This window comes from Camarhynchus parvulus, chromosome 5, assembly GCF_901933205.1.
Source record: "Camarhynchus parvulus chromosome 5, STF_HiC, whole genome shotgun sequence".
Classification (NCBI taxonomy): domain Eukaryota; kingdom Metazoa; phylum Chordata; class Aves; order Passeriformes; family Thraupidae; genus Camarhynchus; species Camarhynchus parvulus.
In genome coordinates this window covers 45,095,109-45,111,558 of record NC_044575.1, presented here as the reverse complement: position 1 = coordinate 45,111,558, position 16,450 = coordinate 45,095,109, and the positions used below count along the sequence as shown (strand labels likewise).

The 16,450-nt window shown below is 38.6% G+C and overlaps 1 protein-coding gene across 3 annotated transcripts in view; it reads left to right on the top strand.

Moving 5' to 3' along the window:
* The window catches only part of TTC7B (tetratricopeptide repeat domain 7B), a 118,143-nt gene extending 101,991 nt beyond the window's left edge, over positions 1 to 16,152 (top strand). For all 3 annotated transcript variants that reach the window (XM_030950556.1, XM_030950558.1, XM_030950557.1), the window contains one exon: positions 15,155 to 16,152. In XM_030950556.1, the coding sequence (XP_030806416.1) occupies positions 15,155 to 15,376 (222 nt within the window). In that variant the 3' untranslated portion in view covers positions 15,377 to 16,152. The remainder of the gene's footprint in view (positions 1 to 15,154) is intronic.
* The last annotated feature ends 298 nt before the right edge of the window (positions 16,153 to 16,450 follow it).

Genomic DNA, 16,450 nt, shown 5'->3' with positions numbered 1-16,450 from the left:
TGCTCAACATGTTAAGTTTCAAATATGTTTGGCCGTGAACATGTATTCCCAGTAAGAAATGGGGAAACTGAAGTGTAGGTGCTGTGACTTACCTGGCTTTAAATACAGTACAAACATCCTGATTTCTCATTCTGAACATCACATTCATGGGACTCACATTTAATTCCTGTGATTATTTTTTCCAGTGTCTTTGCAATGTGAAGAAAATAATTTTCCCCATAGGCATCTCCAATGTCAGTCTTGTATCAGTATTCCCACTGCCTGCTGAAAGGAGCCTGTGGAGTGTCTTTTGTGGGTTTTGACTTGCAAATGATTGGCAGACTTTTAGGAGGACTTTCCCTTATGATATTTAAATTTAGTTCTCTCACGGATGGACCTCCTATTAAAATGTAGATTATTAAATCAGTTCTATCATTGAAAATTATACATTTGATGGTTCTTGCCTTTGCCTGTGGAGGAGATCTGTGGCAGCTCCTTGATAGCCATTCAGCTCAGCTGTGTAAAATGAAATCCTTGTGTGTATCATTCACTTTCAATACTCTTAAATAATATATCAATTCACTTACCTACATCTCTCTCCCAGTTCCTTTATGGAAGATTTGTCAATGTTGGATTTGCTCAATGAATATCTTATTTCCCAAGTCATTGCAGCTGAGATGCTTGGTGCAGGAGATGGCTGGATAGCAGACTGGTTCAGAACTACCTGAGCCATCAGAACATGGTTTCTGTGATTACTTTTGCTCTGCTTTTGATAACTGAGTTAAACATTGCACTGTTTTTTAGTAACATACTTTTTTAGGTGATAAAGGTAAACTACTTCTATAAATCTTTGTTTCTTATCTTACATTTTTACTTGGTAGTAAGATAAAATTCAAGAAAAGTTAACTTCAAACCATAACTAAATATAAAGTACATGGATATAGAAATCTAAAGGAAAAAGGAATGCTGCTTTTATACAATTGCTTTTTATTATACAATGAGAGGTTAGTTTTTCTTAGGTGTTCTGTTCAGGTCTGTGCTTTGGTGCATCTTGCTACAAATGAGAATCATACCTGGGTTTGAAGAAAAACTAATTAAGTCTTAATTAACTCTTAATCCTCTTTTATGTCCTTGGGGAAATTGTAGACTATTATAGTCCCTAACTTGAATTGGTGAGCACAAATGTAACTCTGGAATGTTTATTTGTGTGTAACCAGAGTCAGTTTTCTCTGTTATGTTGTTTGTGTGCTTATGTAATTACCATTATATGCAATAAATACCGTTTGGGTAAGACTTTTCAGGCCAGCTTTTCCCTGAAGAGGGATAAAACCCTCTGGGGAAGATCAGTTTGGTAAGAAATGGCAAACTATAACTGTGCTCCTGTTCTGTGATTAGTAGGAGGTAAACAAAAGAGGGCTGATTAATACCTTGAAGTGTGTCACAATGGTTGTGAGTATATACTACTGCCCAGATGTTGAGGTTGAATGTAGTTTTGTACTAAGATGCACTTATTGGAGTCTTGGGAAATTGAGAAAACTTTCTGCATCACACATTACAGCTTCTTTCTGCTAATCTCTGATGTGTAGTTTATACATGTGTGGCTTTTTCACTAATCTCAGAAATCCTGTGTTTTGGTAGATGCTGGTGTGATGCTTCAAGGAAGGGGACTTTCAAGAAATAGCCCTTAAATTAGATTTGAAGTTGATTTTAGGAGGAGCTTTTCTTTCTTAAGAGCTGGTATAGAATTGAAGGAAAAAGCAATATTAGAAAAACACTGAGTTAAAATGGAGTGCTCATATTCAAGAGGCACGTATCTATACAGAAAGCATTTGACCTGGAAGAAATCTTCAGTCTTTCAGTACTGCTCAGCTGAACAAAGCAAAGCAATTCATTAGCAAAGCACTTACTTGGCAAAAACATGAAAACATGTACATTGTTCACACTGTTGAAAGCTAAGCCCTGCAAGGAAAAACACTACCCAAAACCACTTGAACTTTAGTAGGCCCATTAGGATGCAGATACTTGATTTTTTCTATTTTTTTTTCTAAATATTTTGACGAAAAATCGCAATGTTAGTGAATTTACAAATGCTTCTTTTATGGATGTATCTGACATTAACATGTGAGTTCCAATTTTTTTCTGGGTTCTAATTAATTAGTCTTTAATCAGATTTGTTGCAACTCAGTGTGTTCAGTCTTCCTCAGCCACTACTAATACACTGTTTCCATCTCACACATTGAACTTACTACTTAAGACCAATATCCTTAGGAAATCAGTCATACAAAATCATTCTTTAACACTTTTGTTTCATCTGGACAGAAGAGGGAATGATGAAAAAAAAAGGTTTGTGCAACTATTACAAAAATAGAGGCAGGAGGAAAGACTACCAACACTTTTTCATTATTTCAGATTTTTATTAGGTATGAGCAAACACACAAGAGTGTTTGTAAATTCTCTGCTGCAGTGAAGTAAGGCACAGTCATTAGAAACCCAAGCCAGGCTTCACTGCAGTCAGTGCTGTTAAAAGTTGATGGTTTAAAATTATTCCAGAACATAACATAATGTATTGTGCTACATTAGCTTAGTTAGCTGTATTCCTGCATTGCATAATATGTTTAGATGAAAGAGTGAATTATGTGTGATGTAAAGACCTTATCTGTAGAGGGCTATAGAAATAACAAAAAAATCATGTGGATTCAACATTTCTTCTGTACAATATGCCATGTGAAAATGGTTTCAAAGCTCTAAATCTACATGGACAAAGGTGGTGTTAGGTATCACTTTGGAAGAATGCTTGCCACCTAAGAATACTTGCCATCTATCAGAAGTGATCTAACCTACTAAAAGAATGGATTTTGCCCTGGCTTCTGAATTAAAATGTCCCTGATGGTTAGTGGGTTTTGCTACCTTAAAATAAGTATTTTAAAATAAAGACACAAATTTAAAAGTACATTCTCTCATTTAAAAACAAAACAACCTTATTTTCTTAATGGGTGCAAGTAACAAATTAAGGCAGATATTGTCATGTGTTTACAAATGTTCAAAAGATGAGCAGGTGAACCTCTGTCAGCTGCAAAGTCATTTCAATTTCCATTTTTCCATGGTCCTTGTTACAGTTTGTCCTGACAGCTGACAATAGCTTCTTTGGGATTCTGTCTGGTTTTTAATTTATGACCATTTGAAAAAGTGATAGCCACACTAGTGTTGGAACAGATGGCTTTGTGAGGGTCATGGACCCAAAGATTTAGCAGAGGGCTATGAAATGCTATGACACAAAGGCAGTCTGTGATGCTGCTTTGTTATATTAACTGAATGCCTAGCCACAAGTTGGTAGGTTACAGTTGCCAGAAATAACTGGTTCTGATATAAAGTAGAAAACAGTATGAAATGCTGTCAGATCTATTAAAGTAATTGACGTGTCAAACTTCATTTCCTTTAAAATTGTGATATGGTAGTATGAGCAGCTGGTGATCTCTGGAAAATAAATGAGGTAGCTTTAGTTTGGCCATCCAAACTCATCTCATTTGCTGCAGAATCAAAGCCTAAGCTTCAAAAATTTAGGCATGTGTTATGAATAGGTGTGGTCTTTCTGCCATGTGGATTACATTTTATTTAATATAAGATTTATATCTGAATATTTTTGTGAAGATAAATCCATGGATGTTTAACACAATAGCTGGTAGGAAATGTTTGTATCTCACCTCAGACTCAGCAGCTCACTTATTTCCAGAATTCCCACCTTCCCCACCAAACCCATGCTGTAGTTCTTATGCCATGAAAATCCCTTGCTTGAAAAGTGGAAGCTGCTACTCTGCATTTCAGCTCTTTACTCAGAGAGCATTAACCTCCCAGTTTGCTTACTCTGATCAAATCCTAGCTTTGTGGGGGAGTGCCTTTTCTGTCACTCTTGTTCTTCCTGCCAACTCTGCTCCAGTGAACTAGAAAAGTGACTCAAATGGACAAGGCTCTTACACTCGGGGAAGCAGGGCTCCAGTTTATTCAAGCTGCCTGTCAGCTGAGTAGTAAACCAAAGGAGAGGATAAGGAAGAAACTGCATTTGGAATTACATTTTCTCTGCAGATTCCAACCTTGTGCACTAATTTATTATACAGTCTGAAAAATGTATTTCAAGAGCCATAAACCAATGACAAAATATGATTTAACATGCAGTGTCAATCAGAACAGTGATGGATATCCACTTACAAAAAGTCCATAACTGCAAGTCATATTTTGCCTCCATCTTCAACAGGAATGTACGATTCATCGTGGACGGCAAAGGTAAAATTAACAGTTGAAATGAAAGTATGGAAATGATGGCAAGTACTTGCTGGTGGAAGAGTATGAAGGAGTTGACCAGAATTCTGGAAGAAATAGTTGATGGAATAACTGAGGCTTCACTGAATATTACTGGATTTGTTAACAGAAAATTTTAGAATAGTTCATGCAGTACCTCTACTGAGTGAGAAGAGTTGCATGACAAAGGCCAAGTTTGACTAAAAGTGAGACTTGGAGACCCTTCAGTGAAAGCAATAAAATAATTTTCGTAAATGCAAGAGCAAGACTGAGTATGGAAATGACTGGGGAGGACAAAGAGCTGGAGTTGTACTTGATCAGAGCTGCATCTCAATTGTGCATGAGTTGGCTGGGCACAACATGAGACATCATCTTGTCCCTGTTATCAGCATCATCATCTTGTTAAGAGTGCAGTCTCACCTTTTGTTTTGTAAGCCTACAGATTCTCCTTCCCTTGTGGAATGGCGGTGTTTGTGCTCCACTGGTTGCTTTAGGTACCCAGAACAGAGGCTGCTGTGCCCAGTGAGACCAGCTGGGGCTGGTCTGTGGGGCAAGGGAAGCCTCAGTGTGCACTGAGGCAGGGGTTTCCCTTTGGTTTCTCCCAGGCTGGGGCTGTGATTCCCTTGTAATCCTGAGTGATGTGGCTGGATGTCAAACCCAGTGTGTGGCTTGGTCAGTGCCAAGGTGACTGCACGGCACTGTGGCACTGGAAATGTCTGCAGCATTTTCTGGGAGGAGTAGGAAACTTTAATAATAACACATGATCCTTGTAAACATGAGAGGAATATGCATAATCCAAATAAGGCTAAGTGGCATTGGCACTGGAGTAAGTGAAAACAAACTAGCTAGGGAAAGATTTCAGAAGATGATGTGAAGAGGATTCCTAGCACTTAGAGGGTACTGTGGAGCATGACATCTTGGTGTAAGTTTGTCCATAACAACACGGGATAGAATTGCGTGACCTAAGAGGACTCTTCTGATCTGATATTGATTAAATGGAAAATACCTTACTTTTTCAAGTTTTAAATAAAAAATTAACAATTAATCCACAAAAAAAAAAAAAGAGTTGAGAGAAAATGTGATAGGCTTATATGGAATTTAACTATAAAACTTAGGTGATGCTTCAGTTATAGTAATGTGTTTGCTTCCAGGTCAGTACTAGCAAAAGCTGATTTGTTGAGGTACGTTGATGTTATTCTTAGCTCTTTAATAATTTTTCCCCAAAATACTTCTGTTTGGCTTCTCTCTTTAGTTGTCAGAAGCTTTTTTTCTGTAGATTTTTCAGTATGTTCAACTTCTTCAAATTCGTGCAGGGTAAGTCAATATATAGGGAAGTGTTTGATTTTTCTGGAAGTGCTAGAAGCCATTTCTTATCCAATGGTTAGGCTCTGGCTCTTCTGACCTGTACCTGATGGTGCACAGATGGGAGGGTGTGGGCCCTTCTTTCACACTGAAAATAGCTGTCCCTTAAAGGAGAATCTGCTGGCAGCTGTCCTGGCAGACTGGCAGGTTAGCAGCTACCTACAGTTTCTGCCTTGCCTCTCAGAAACCAGGGAGAGAGGGGAGGGTTGTGCACACTGCCATGAGGATGCCCTTGCAGAGTGTGCTGAGCCCGAGCAGCAGATGGCACTTCACATCTGCTTTGTGGGGGAGGAAGTGGTCTGTTTCCTGGGGATGCTATAAACATATATATTTATTAATACTGCATTAAAAATAACCTCTTTTCTTAGAGGTTACTGCAGTGCCAGTGTAGTAAGTGCTGCTGTGGTATCATAACACTTTTGAAACAGTGACATTAGTCATAGTTATAACATATGTATGCACATATTTTTATATGCAGAATTCTCTTTGGCTAAGGGGAAAAGGAATAAAAAAATGAATGATGTGCTTTAATCTGAGAATTTATGTTTTATTTTAGTAATGAAAAGATTGGTCATCTTTTATCTAATACCACAGTTCTGACTTTGAATATTTAATACAGCATTTTTGAGAATATTTGAGAGAAATGCACATGCATAAATGCAAAAAGGTACTTCAGAAGAATATTATTCTCTTCTGATTCCTTTTCCATAGTCTCAAAAGTTCAGACAAGTAAGTGCTAGTTTCTGTAGTACTGATGGACTGCAAGTGCTGGCTTTCAGTACAGTGGCAATCTAGTGAAAGATCTCCAAAGCTCAATTTGGACTCTGACAGTTCTATTAATTATAAATTTTACTTACAGAGCCTAGTACTTGATCTGCAACTCTGGTTTTCCTTTGATACACAAACTAGTCCCCTGACTTCAGATTGATTTCTTCATTAAAACACTTGATCAATTTTTCTAATTACTATTTCCAGAAGCCACATACAATGCAGTGTGTTCAATGTGGTTGTATAGAACTGTCATTAATGAAAAACAGCTTCTTAAAAAGTCACTGCTTGCTATTTCTAATTATTTATTCTTTAATTCTATCTCTAATTGACTGATGGACATAAAAACATAAAATTTCTTGACATTATAATAGTTTTGCATGGAGCACAAGCTTTCAAAACCAGGAACCTTCAGGTATTCTAAACTGAATCTTAGTTTTAGCAGTGGAGTAAGGACCCTGAATTCCTGGTATCCTCAGTTCTTGTGAAAAATCCAGCTTTTGCTCAAATAATTGAATATTGACTCAGTGGGGTGACTTTGAGGCTCCTCACTTCAAAAAACTTGGTCTGTTTATCCTGTTTAGCACTTGTATAATTTTTGGAGGATTTGGGGTTTTTTATGTTACTCCTAGGTTTTGAATAACAGAAGTACAGTTTGCTATACTTCTGACCCTTTGACTCAATACTGGAAAAATAATGGCATCAATAACAAACAGTGCTTTGGAGTCTCTGTATGGAGCACAAGTGGTAAACTTGGCCTTGCTTTGAACCCAGGCAGTGTTGAAATACAGCTACAGATGAGACTGATAACGTGGCAGGATTTCTGTAGGGAACTCACTGGGGTGTGTTGATATCTATGAGCTGTCTACATGGGGGAAGAGGTGGGGTATGAATCACAAAAGACAAGAACATACCAAAATACAGAAATGGCTCTGGGCCCATTTCATAAACAGCACGGTGTGAAGCTGTGATCTCCTGCACCCCTTTTCACCACAGGTGCATGTATTTGGTACATCTGGGAAATCCTCATTTCTGGTTTGTGGAAAAGGTGAGAAGACAGTGATGTGACTTCAGTGCTGGGAGTGGGGGAAGGGAAGATGCAAGTGGTGCCAAATGGAGGGAGGTGATCCAGAGACCTACACACACTTCACTGTCACCTCATGGTGTCACACCTGGGACGAAATGTAAAACTTTTGCATCAGATGACAGGTACTCCAAGTTTAGGACTGGCCATAATCTGAGGGCTAAGGCTGTGGTTAATCATTCCCTGATGCCAGTGGTGATAAGTACTTGCCACAGCTGTGGCCATCTGACTTCTGAAGGGAGAACCATTGTGGGGTTACTATGTTGGTAGCCACAGCATATAGAATAAGGCCCTCCATGTAATTTTCAGATGGAGATAAAAAGTTAAATAAGCTCTGGAGTCCCTACCTGCTTCATTTTATCATAAGGTGTTTTATTGTTTCCAGTGTGCTTGGTATCGTCAAATTAGTTCTTGCAGTGTAGCCTGGTAGTCATGCTAATTTTTAAAAGCTGATAGGACGTTCATATAAGGGGGAAATCAAAATTACAGCAGATTATTGCAGGAATATGTTGTCTTAATAGGAAAAGAAGTCCCCCAAGGGCTTCCCTCTCAGTGGAAGACTGCAATCAGCAGTTTTTAAAAACAACCTTCAATTCTGAACGTTTCTGCATTCTGGGCTGTGAGCAGTAGGGAACTAAAAGGCAATCACATCCTTGTGGGAAGGGGTCAGTCATTTCCAAGGGAGTTACAAGTGCAGAGATGCACTCCCAACCACACGGGTTCGTTATTTCATGCTGGTGATGTGAAGTTCAGTGAGTAACAAAGCCAAAGTTGTTGTTTTAAAAATCTGTTGCCAAGCAGTAGGTTTTCTCCTAGCAACAAGTGTTTTGCAGCAGGGGAAGCAATTGGATACCTTAGAGGGTATGTTAGCACTGGGGGAAGGGCAGAGAAAGAACAAGCTGGGGCTCCAGGAGGGCCACGGAGCACACAGAGGGTGGGCTGGGCATGGAGGGAGGGGTGGGACAGAGGGACATGAGGCACAGGTGATGATCTGGGATAGGCTCTGAGCAAAAGGGTTGGCTCAAGGCACAGGTTTGTTCATTAGCTGCTTTGTTTGGTTTAGCGAGTGATCAAATGTGGTATTATTAGCTGGTTGTTCTCATTTAAAAATGAAAATCCATACTGAGCTGCTAGGAAGTTTTATCAGACCATATTTGAAGAAATATGCTTTTTATTTTTCAAAAGAATTGCCTTGTTAGAGAAAATAAGATAAGTAGATTTTATTCTGCATTTTGGAAAACAAGTTATATATATAATGTGTTATGTATATAATATACATGTTGCAGTTTCTTTTCCAATTTTAAAAAAAAGTATTTATTATCACCTTTACTTGTAAAGTGTATAATTGCCAGTCCAGTTGGTTTTAAACCTTATAATGTGGTCACCACCCTTCAAAATCTCTGCATTAAAATGCAACCTGTGTCTGCAGATACAGAGCTATGTTTATTCATCATTTTTCTGATGGAATGGTTTATTTCTAACTGATGTACTGTGTCACAATCTTTTCGTACTTGCAGAAAATAATCATGCACAATGACTCAACATGCATGTGCCTTTGAAAAGAGTTTATAAATGATTTCTTATGCAAAGTCATACTTTGACTAGATGGACATGTTTCAGCACAAAGTCATCAGCTAAAATGAAAATAGGAGAGCACAGTATATAAATAATGTTCTGTTTCACTCTGTGTAAGTATAAAATATTGATTATAGACTACATTTAAAATGCGTATTTTTATCACAGAGGTTGGAAAGCATCAGCTGTAGAATTTTACTTATTTTTCCATATATCATGGCAAGTTCTCATTTTGCCTCAGTAACACTTCTGTTTCATTATTATAGCATAACACTGTCAAGTCTCTGGTAAACCTTCAAGTTTGATAGATTTGTTTAAAAATAGCAGCCACCTTAACACTTGCAAAATAGGCTGAAAAAGCAGCATGTAACAAGGGGCAGTTTTTTGATGCTAAAATTACACTGCATATGGATTTGCAATGCATACATTGCACATCGAGTTTTGTAACTATTTATGGTCATAATCCCTGATTTTTAAGTTTTTAGATAGGAAGGGGATGTTTCTAGTGTGTCCTTCTGATATCACAGCTTAAAGTTGATTGTCTCTCAGGCTGGGACCCACTTTAAACAGTAAGATAGTGAAGTGGGAAAATGATTGAGAAGTTGGATGCAGTGAATTCTTTAAATCTTTTGTACCTTTTAAGAATCATTGTTTTCCACATCTGAATAGCTCTGTCTGCTTATACATTGTCAGCTGTTAGCTTATTGGGCTTCAGCAGCTCATCAGCAAAGCAGGCCACTGTTCTTGTGTCTCCCTGCTCTTATCATTAAAAGCAAAATCAAGAATTATTTTTATTGTCATATGTTTATAATGTTTTCTTATAGCTGTTGTTTTTACAAGGCAAACTTTTAGCTTTGAGGGGTATTTTTTAGCTAAATAAGATTTGTATCATACAAAGTATAGAAAGCTTTTTAGTAAACAAATCATGTAACAGACCTGCCGGGAATAAATTAATATGAATATCTTACCTGGTACTACTCAAATCTTCATATTTGAGCCTTCTGTAGGTCAACAGACTGCATTTCTTAATCATGGTGAGAATCTCTGGCACTTTTTTGTGTGTTAAATGAGCCACATTTCTTGTTCTGTCCATTTCTCCCATTTCCCAGGTTTCTTCTCTGCCTCCCTGAAAAAGGCAAGAGTGCAAACAGACTCATGATCACAATTCCCCTTTTTCTCACTTTTAAATAGATTTCTTTGCACTTGAGAACATGTCCCACTTCTAGTCTATATTTTTCTCAGAGAAAATTAAAAGATTCCTCTTGATATCAAGTGAATAAAGGTAAAAATCTCAAGTGGTGCTTCTGTTGAGGCTGAGAACTGTTTCTTTTCAGGCACAGTGGAGAAGTAGTCAGACAGTTAAACCTTAAGGAAATCTCCTTCTCTCTTGAGACAAATTTTTTGGTTATGCTGGAGAAACCACCGTGATATTTGTAGTGTTGCCTTTCTACCCTTTTTTTTCCAGATAATGCAAATATAGTTTAACACTTCATGATAAAGCTCTGGGTTGATGAGACATATGATGGGCAATAACTGTGACTGTAATTTTTTCAATGTCAGTTCCATGGAAAAAAATTTAACGTTAGCTTCTCATTTGCCTAGCAGCAAATAAAAAAGTGACCTTAGTAGACTGCTGTAAATGGCTGGTGTTAATAATTCTTTTAATAGCTATTTTTCAAAATGAAAAATTAGTTATTTACAGAATTTTAGTCCTATGTTTATTTGTCTAGATATGTGTTTTTCATTGACTGTCTGGTTAATCATTATGACAGGTTAATTTGGAAAGAAAGAAAGCCCTTCTGCAGAAAAAAGATACCTTTGTAGTTAAGACTACCCTACATGCTTATTTAAGCAACTATGACTTCATAGAATTGTTTATTATATGATGTTGTTCGGGTTCTGAGTCATGATATTTTATTAATAAAAAATAGTGCATTTTCTAACTGGAAATTTTATTTCAAGACTGTAATGCTCCATTTGAAAATCCAAATTAATCGGAATGTTTTCCTTTTAAAAGATGCTTACATTTGTCTAATGAACAAATGGGCCCTGTTTGACTGAGCATTGTAAAAAACAGTCCTTGAAGAGATGTTTGGGTGAAATAAGCAAATAATAGCAGTTTTGTATGTGGGGCAATGTAAAATGAAGTGTAAATGCAATAGCTGAGGGAGAAAACACATGTAAAATCATTGCCCAACAAGAGGGAGACTTTGTGACTCCAGACTGGATGAGGAAAGAATTGTCAATATCTTGAAAATAACCTGTGGCAAAAGTTGGAAGGCCTTTCCTCTCCATTTTGATCAACTTCTAGAGGGTTTTGTTCTGTTAGGATGTGAAGTTTGCATAGAACCTGTCTGTGGTGACAGCAGTACCTCCCTGTCGGGGCAGCACACAGTGTTACACAGTGTTGCTGTTTTAGAAAGCCCCTTTGGAGAGCCCCTGGAGGCTCTCAGAATTGCAAAATCCCTTTTACCCCCAGCTCTGGCTGGGCACTGTAAAGGGCTGTTGACCTTTCCTTGAGCAGAGAGCATCTGAACTCCACAGATCTTTGAGTACTGTTGATTATTCAAAGTGACTGGTATAAATATCAGCGGACTGCACTGGTTTCATTGGTTGTGAAATGGCATAAAAAAGTCTCTTTGTTTCTTCAGATATTCTCTTCACTTTCTGCCTGTGCCATTTCTCATTAGAGTTCTCTCTTGGAGTTTTTTGAGTTACAAAATCCACCCCTACAATGCAGAACTGGCTAAAACAAAAATTAGGTTTGCCTGGAGAGTTTGCAACATACAGACATCCTAACCAGAGAGAAAGTGAAAGCCTTAACACCCTAGGGGAGACCAGTGATTTGACAGGAAAAAAATCAACCTCAAAGGAACCCCCAAATTCTCAGCAAACCAAACATGGAGTAAAGTAATAAGCAGCATTTGTACTGAGCTGCAAAATGAAGAGGTTTGCACACGTTAGAGGCTTTTATAACTGTGTTAGAAACAAATGTCATACATTTATTGTTCTTTCATGTGAAAGAGATGCAGTAGCAGGAAAGATCCTGCTTTCTCCTGCAGATGCCAACAGTTGTCTTTAACACCTCTGTCAAGTACTGCAGCATTCTAAAGTGTACAAACAACAAATAGGTTGCCTTAGGAACTTACTGGTTTTATTATATTTTGTTGACTGGATATTCTTATTTGCACAAATTATTATATAGCACTTTTTCTAACTGATTCAGGTTCCAGAATCCCTCTCATATTTTATATTTTTAAAGATTTTTAGAGGGGATATACAGAAAAGGCATTCTGCTTAGGTTTTAAGGTAACATGCCAAGCCTAAAGGTGTGAACCATATGTCACTTAGGTACCCCTCTGTGTTTCTGCAGAGCTGATGTGTTTTTCAGGCCCATCTCCAGCCATAAAGCAAAAGACTTCTTAACATTATTCTGCAAATATATGTTGTCTGTACATCTGCTGCTAAATAGATGAAGGCCTGAACTGGTAGCTTTGAGATTTTGTTTTCAGTCAGAAAGCAGAGGAATATACACAGTGAAGGACAGGGATAATTTAAATAATAATATAAATTTGATAATTTCTGGAAAATCTTAGAGGAATTTTGGTTTGGGGAGGGTAGGTTAATTTGGTGGGTTTTGTTGTTGTTGTTGGTTTTAGTGGATCAGGTTTTTTCCTGAAGAGTTAATGCAGAAAGCAATTGTATGCTGACAGCTGGTAAACTGAAGTTGGTTTTCTTGGATGAGTGTTGGTGTGAGGTCACCAAAGGATATTGCTGTGTGATAGACATGCCTGCTCCTTCTGCCTGTGGTGTGTAATGCTTAATAGAGCACAGTCAGGCAAGGACTGCAAACAATTTGAAATGTTCTGTGCCTCAGAATTGTAATGAAGTCATCTGGGAAAGGGATTTACAAACTGACACTTACAGTGCATGACATCTGACCATCATTCTGAGAGAGTTCATGAATCAGAGGGTGTTTTGTGTTCTTTCTCTAGATCACTTATTTGAGTTCAGCCCACAGCTACAGTGATCAAATGTCACTATCCTTTCAATGCTCTGCATGAAACAAGTGTAATTTTCTGTTGGTTCTTTGGAAGCAAAGCTTGTTGTCCCAGGGCTACCACCTGAGGCAGGAGTCTTCATCTCATCCCAGGCTGAGGCACCAGTGAAAGGCTGACTTTCAGGAGGCACTCCCCGGAGAAAGCTGTGTCCCCAAAACATGAGGGAACAGCATGCAGCCTCATTGCCCATGCAAGAATGGTTCCTTCACTATTGCTATAAATGCTAATTTCAACACTAATGCTTGTATTCTTAGGAAAGTATAAAAGCAGGCAAACTGCCAGTATTTGCTCTAGTTCTATCACCTGGAAAATCTCAGCTATCCTTTTTGCCGTACACAATAGGGCAGTTGTGATGTAATATGTGTCTCTTCTTATGAACAGGCTTATATCTGCAAAATTTGGTTTTTCTGTGGTCTGGAAAAGAACAGCTTCTATCCTTAGCAGGCAGGGAAAATGGCCTGGCATATTTAAGAAAAAAAGATATTAGCAGTATTCAAGTAATTCACATGTTTAATTACTATTAAATATAGGTATCTGCACACCAAAAAAAGCAAGGCTTGTGAAAATTTTCTTATCTTGAAAAATAAGAACAATTAAATTTTATTGAGGTTAGGTGCATTGCAGCAACACCGGCTTTGTGTATTCCATCTTCTTGCTTCATTTTTTTGTAGTTTCACATCTGATACCTACCAGTCACTGCCAATCACTTCACTGCAGGGTAAAAAAGCTCTGACCCTGAGAGTTATCCGGGTTTTGTATTGGAAGTACTGTTCACTTTCTCTGAAAATGCTGACTCAATTGTCAGCTCAGAAGTCATCCAAACCCAGAAAAGCCCTCTAGCACCTTTATGTGAGAACATCTGCAGGCTGATAGAAATGAGCCTGCATTGCATTTATTTATTCACTTGCCAATACTGTACAGCACTCTTTATGTTCTTCTATAGAGCAGGGTGTGCTCAGTTGTTCTGTAGGATGGAGTTAACAGTCTTCCCCAGCTGAAATTCAGCCAGGTGGGCACAATTCCAGAAATGTATGGTGGATAATTCAGGGGCTGCATAGAATGTCAGTACTTTCTAATCAGCGGTGCTTAGGTTAATAAGGATTTGAGGGACAGATGTACAGAGAGATAAAAGAAATTGTGGTCCAAGGAGTGGGGGCTGGGAGGGCAGAAGGCACAAGGCCTCTGTAAGCATGTAATTGGGACACCCCTCTGCAAAACAAAGATTTGTACTCCATATGTGTTTTGCAATACAGAATCACAATGTAAAAATGCATAATATTGTTAGGATTATTATAATCCCAAAATAAAGCTCTCTTACTGGGTCATTCCATGACTTTTCTGGCACAGTAACATAGCTGAATGTGAGGGATGGAGATTTCCATGGCCTCATTCAGCCCATATCCTAGTGGGTTTGGACATGCCCTGGATTGTGTAGTGTTGAATTGGATCACATCTCACAGAGGAAGATAGAGGATCTGTAACAAGTGGGCTCATGAGGAGGTTCTGTGCCTGCTGGTGTTTTGTGCATTACTGGGGCAATATCAGTCCCTGTTCCTGCTCCACAGATTAAATCGAACACCATGGTTGTTGCCCATTGAGCTGAACTCAGTCTTGTTACAGCTATCCCCGACTGCTGCTGGTGCTGTGTATGGTCTCAGATGTTATAGGGCATGAGCTGGGTGCTGAGATGCACAGGAAGGGTGTGAAAACTTCAGGGCACACATCTTAGGACTTCAGATAACAGGAGCTTGCTCAAAAGCCCAGGTACTTCCTGCTTCTTGGCAAATAGGTGGAGTTTTTGTTATTTAGTCTTTGTTTCTTGTCCAAAGCCACTTGACTTTGTTGGTGTGGAGTAGCTTGCTCCAGTCCTGCATCAGGTAATTTCTTAAATTTAAAAAATAAATAAAAATTACATAGTGTAACACTTTGAGCCCAAGAGCTGCCTACCCTTATTTCACTGCAGTGACCTTGTTTGAGCTTCAGGAAAGCCCTACCGGCCATTCTCAGCCATTTTCCCTTTGTTTTCTTGCAGGCTCTGATCCTTCACCAGCTTGGGCGCTATAGCTTGGCAGAGAAGATTCTCAGAGATGCTGTCCAGGTGAACTCCACAGCCCACGAGGTCTGGAACAGCCTGGGAGAGGTGCTGCAGGCCCAAGGCAATGACGATGCCGCCACCGAATGCTTCCTGACGGCGCTGGAGCTCGAGGCCAGCAGCCCCGTGGTCCCTTTCACCATCATCCCCAGAGTCCTGTGAGAGGGCATCTCCATCAACAGATTTTTGGTCTTGACTTCTGGGTGAGCAAACCCACTGTGTGAGACTGCCTGGTAACTGGTTAGTTGGAGAACCTTCAGAGCTACAGGTAACAAACTCCACTCTTTTGTGGGAAAGTGGCCAAAGCAGGGAGGTGCCACCATATGTTGATGTCAGGCTGAGAGGACAGAGTGGTGAGCCAGAGCCAAATCACTCTTATTGCCTGCAGTTTTGCCCTGGTAGTTTTAAAACATCGTTATATTGTTCATGGATGATGTGCCATATTTTGTTAGTGAAACTTGAGTGTTACATAAAATTATAATGGAATCAACTACCAATTGTAGAATAAGTTAAGATTCAGTGGCAAAGCAGACTATTTTTAACAAGGCTGTTAATAAAACTGTTCTCTTCCTGCCTCTCAACCTCTTTTGGCCCAAAGTCAAAATGTGAATTTTCTCTTTCCATCTCTATTTTAGTCCAGGCCAGAAAATCAGTTGAGTTCTTGTTTTTAGTTGTTAATAACTGTGATGTGTGGCTAACTGTTATCTAGAGCAAAGGCTGAGTACAAGAATATTTATATTTTACCAATGTATGCCTGTTAAAAAAAATATATTAGTTATTTAAGTTTAACTTTTTTATGTGAATTCAGAGTTTATTTATCAATGGAAATATGTAAAAAGAAGCCTCAAATGGAATATTTACCGACATTCCTTATACATGAACCCAGACTTGGCTTAATGGGAAGATTATGTTAATAATAAAATGATTTTTAAATGGAACCTTTCCTGTGTCTTGGTTAAGAATCTGGGGGAAATAGATGGCTTATGATTGCATTTTTATGAGGTGGCTGGCTGGCCTTGAAGATGAACAACACCAAAATTAAATATTCTGAGGCCAATCTAGAGAAAAGAAGCTGCTATACTCTTTGCCAATGGTACTGTTATCTTAGATTTCAGTTTTCCTTAAATCTTCACAAGCCCTTTTTTATTCCTTCCACTCCAGCTCTTGATGAAGCCAGATTACACTGCCTCTACATAATACATGGACATTTACATACACCTTGGTAGTGCTTGGGAA